The 1,384-nt window shown below is 12.7% G+C and overlaps 1 protein-coding gene across 1 annotated transcript in view, besides 12 other annotated features; it reads left to right on the top strand. All coding sequences in view use genetic code 6, as the record gives it.

The window, feature by feature from the left end:
* Positions 1–69: a microsatellite.
* Positions 3–30: a microsatellite.
* Positions 3–120: a microsatellite.
* Positions 10–84: a microsatellite.
* Positions 10–85: a microsatellite.
* An 82-nt stretch (positions 121–202) lies between the features above and the next one.
* Positions 203–278: a microsatellite.
* Positions 206–283: a microsatellite.
* Positions 216–265: a microsatellite.
* Positions 242–313: a microsatellite.
* Positions 270–318: a microsatellite.
* Positions 317–377: a microsatellite.
* Positions 328–380: a microsatellite.
* An 88-nt stretch (positions 381–468) lies between these two features.
* Positions 469–1,384, top strand: part of IMG5_007010 (phosphofructokinase family protein, putative) — a gene marked incomplete at both ends in the record, with an annotated part of 1,620 nt that continues 704 nt past the window's right edge. Inside the window, 2 exons of the mRNA XM_004039825.1 lie at positions 469–478; positions 1,116–1,384. The exon at positions 1,116–1,384 is cut by the window's right edge and continues 380 nt beyond it. Of these exons, the coding sequence (XP_004039873.1) occupies positions 469–478; positions 1,116–1,384 (279 nt within the window). The remainder of the gene's footprint in view (positions 479–1,115) is intronic.

The following is a 1,384-nucleotide window of genomic DNA, read 5'->3' as shown; positions in this document are numbered from 1 at the left end:
TATTTATTTATTTATTTTTATTTATTTATTAAATTTTTTTTTATTTTATTTAAATTTTTTTTATTATTTTATTAAATTTTTTTTTTTTTATATTTTTAATTTATAATTATATTTTATTAATAAAATATTTATTTTTATAATTATTTAATATTTAAATTTAAAATATATTACTTATAAATAAAAATATTTTTAATTTCAAATAATTTTTTTTTTTATTATATTCATTTTTATTCATTATTTATTTTATTTTATATTCTTTTTATATATATATTTTTTTTTTATTTTAAATTTTTTATTTATTTTAAATTCTTTTGATTTTTTATTTTTATTATTATGTTTTTAAAGTATTTTCATTTTTATATTATTATTTTTTTAAATTAATTAAGTATAAAATATTTTTAATTTTATTATTTCAATAAAGGGTTTTTTTAAAAAGATATAATATAATTATAAAAATAATTCATTATAATGAATTCAGGTAATATAATTTTATCTAAATATTAATTTTAATATTTAATACATATAGATAAAAATAATTATATTTTAAATTTAAGTTTAAGTCTTTCTATTGGAGTTCTTGCAACTTTATTTTTAAATTAAATCTAACTTAGAAAATTTCGATAAGAAATTAAGGAAAGTAAAAAATAGCTTTTAAAATAGTAAAAATATGAATAACCAGAAAACAAATAATCTAATGAAGAATAAGAAGAAATATTATAACAAAAAATTTAAGAACTTATTAAATTAAACAAAAGTACATATAAAGGTAAAAAAAATGGTAATAAACTTTTAATAAATAAAAATGAAAATAAAAGATTTTAATAGAATTAAAATTTCTCTAAACTAATTAGAAAACAATAAATTAATTGAAGAAATAAGATTTCTTGATAGTGCAATTTGTGAAATAGAAAAAGTTCCTAATTTAATTTTAGATTTAGTAAAAATAAAAATAAAAAATTTATTATATAAAATATATTTATTAAGAATTTGAATACTTTTAAAGATATATTAACTCCTCTTATTTAAAATACTCATATTGAAACTTTTATTAATACAAATTCTTTTATTTTATGTAAATAATAAATTAAAAAATTTATATTAACAAATAAAATAAGAAAATTCTGATTATGGACCAAGTTAATTAATATAAAATTCAAAAAAATGGTTAAGAGCAGGTCCTCGTTTACACAATTATTTCGATCCATAATAAGTTAGAGCCTTAATAGTAACATAAGATGGTTTATGTCCTGGTTTAAATGTAGTTATAAGAGAAATAGTTTAGCATTTAGATTATAATTATAAAGTTAATTAAATATATGGAGCTAAATATGGATTTAAAGGCATTTATAAGGAAGAATATAAAATATCACCTGAAGTAGTTAAT

This window comes from Ichthyophthirius multifiliis (genome assembly GCF_000220395.1).
Source record: "Ichthyophthirius multifiliis unplaced genomic scaffold scaff_1120509249473, whole genome shotgun sequence".
NCBI classification, from domain to species: Eukaryota; Ciliophora; class Oligohymenophorea; order Hymenostomatida; genus Ichthyophthirius; species Ichthyophthirius multifiliis.
The sequence above is the reverse complement of the archived record's forward strand: the minus strand, read 5'-3'. Positions and strand labels throughout refer to the sequence as shown.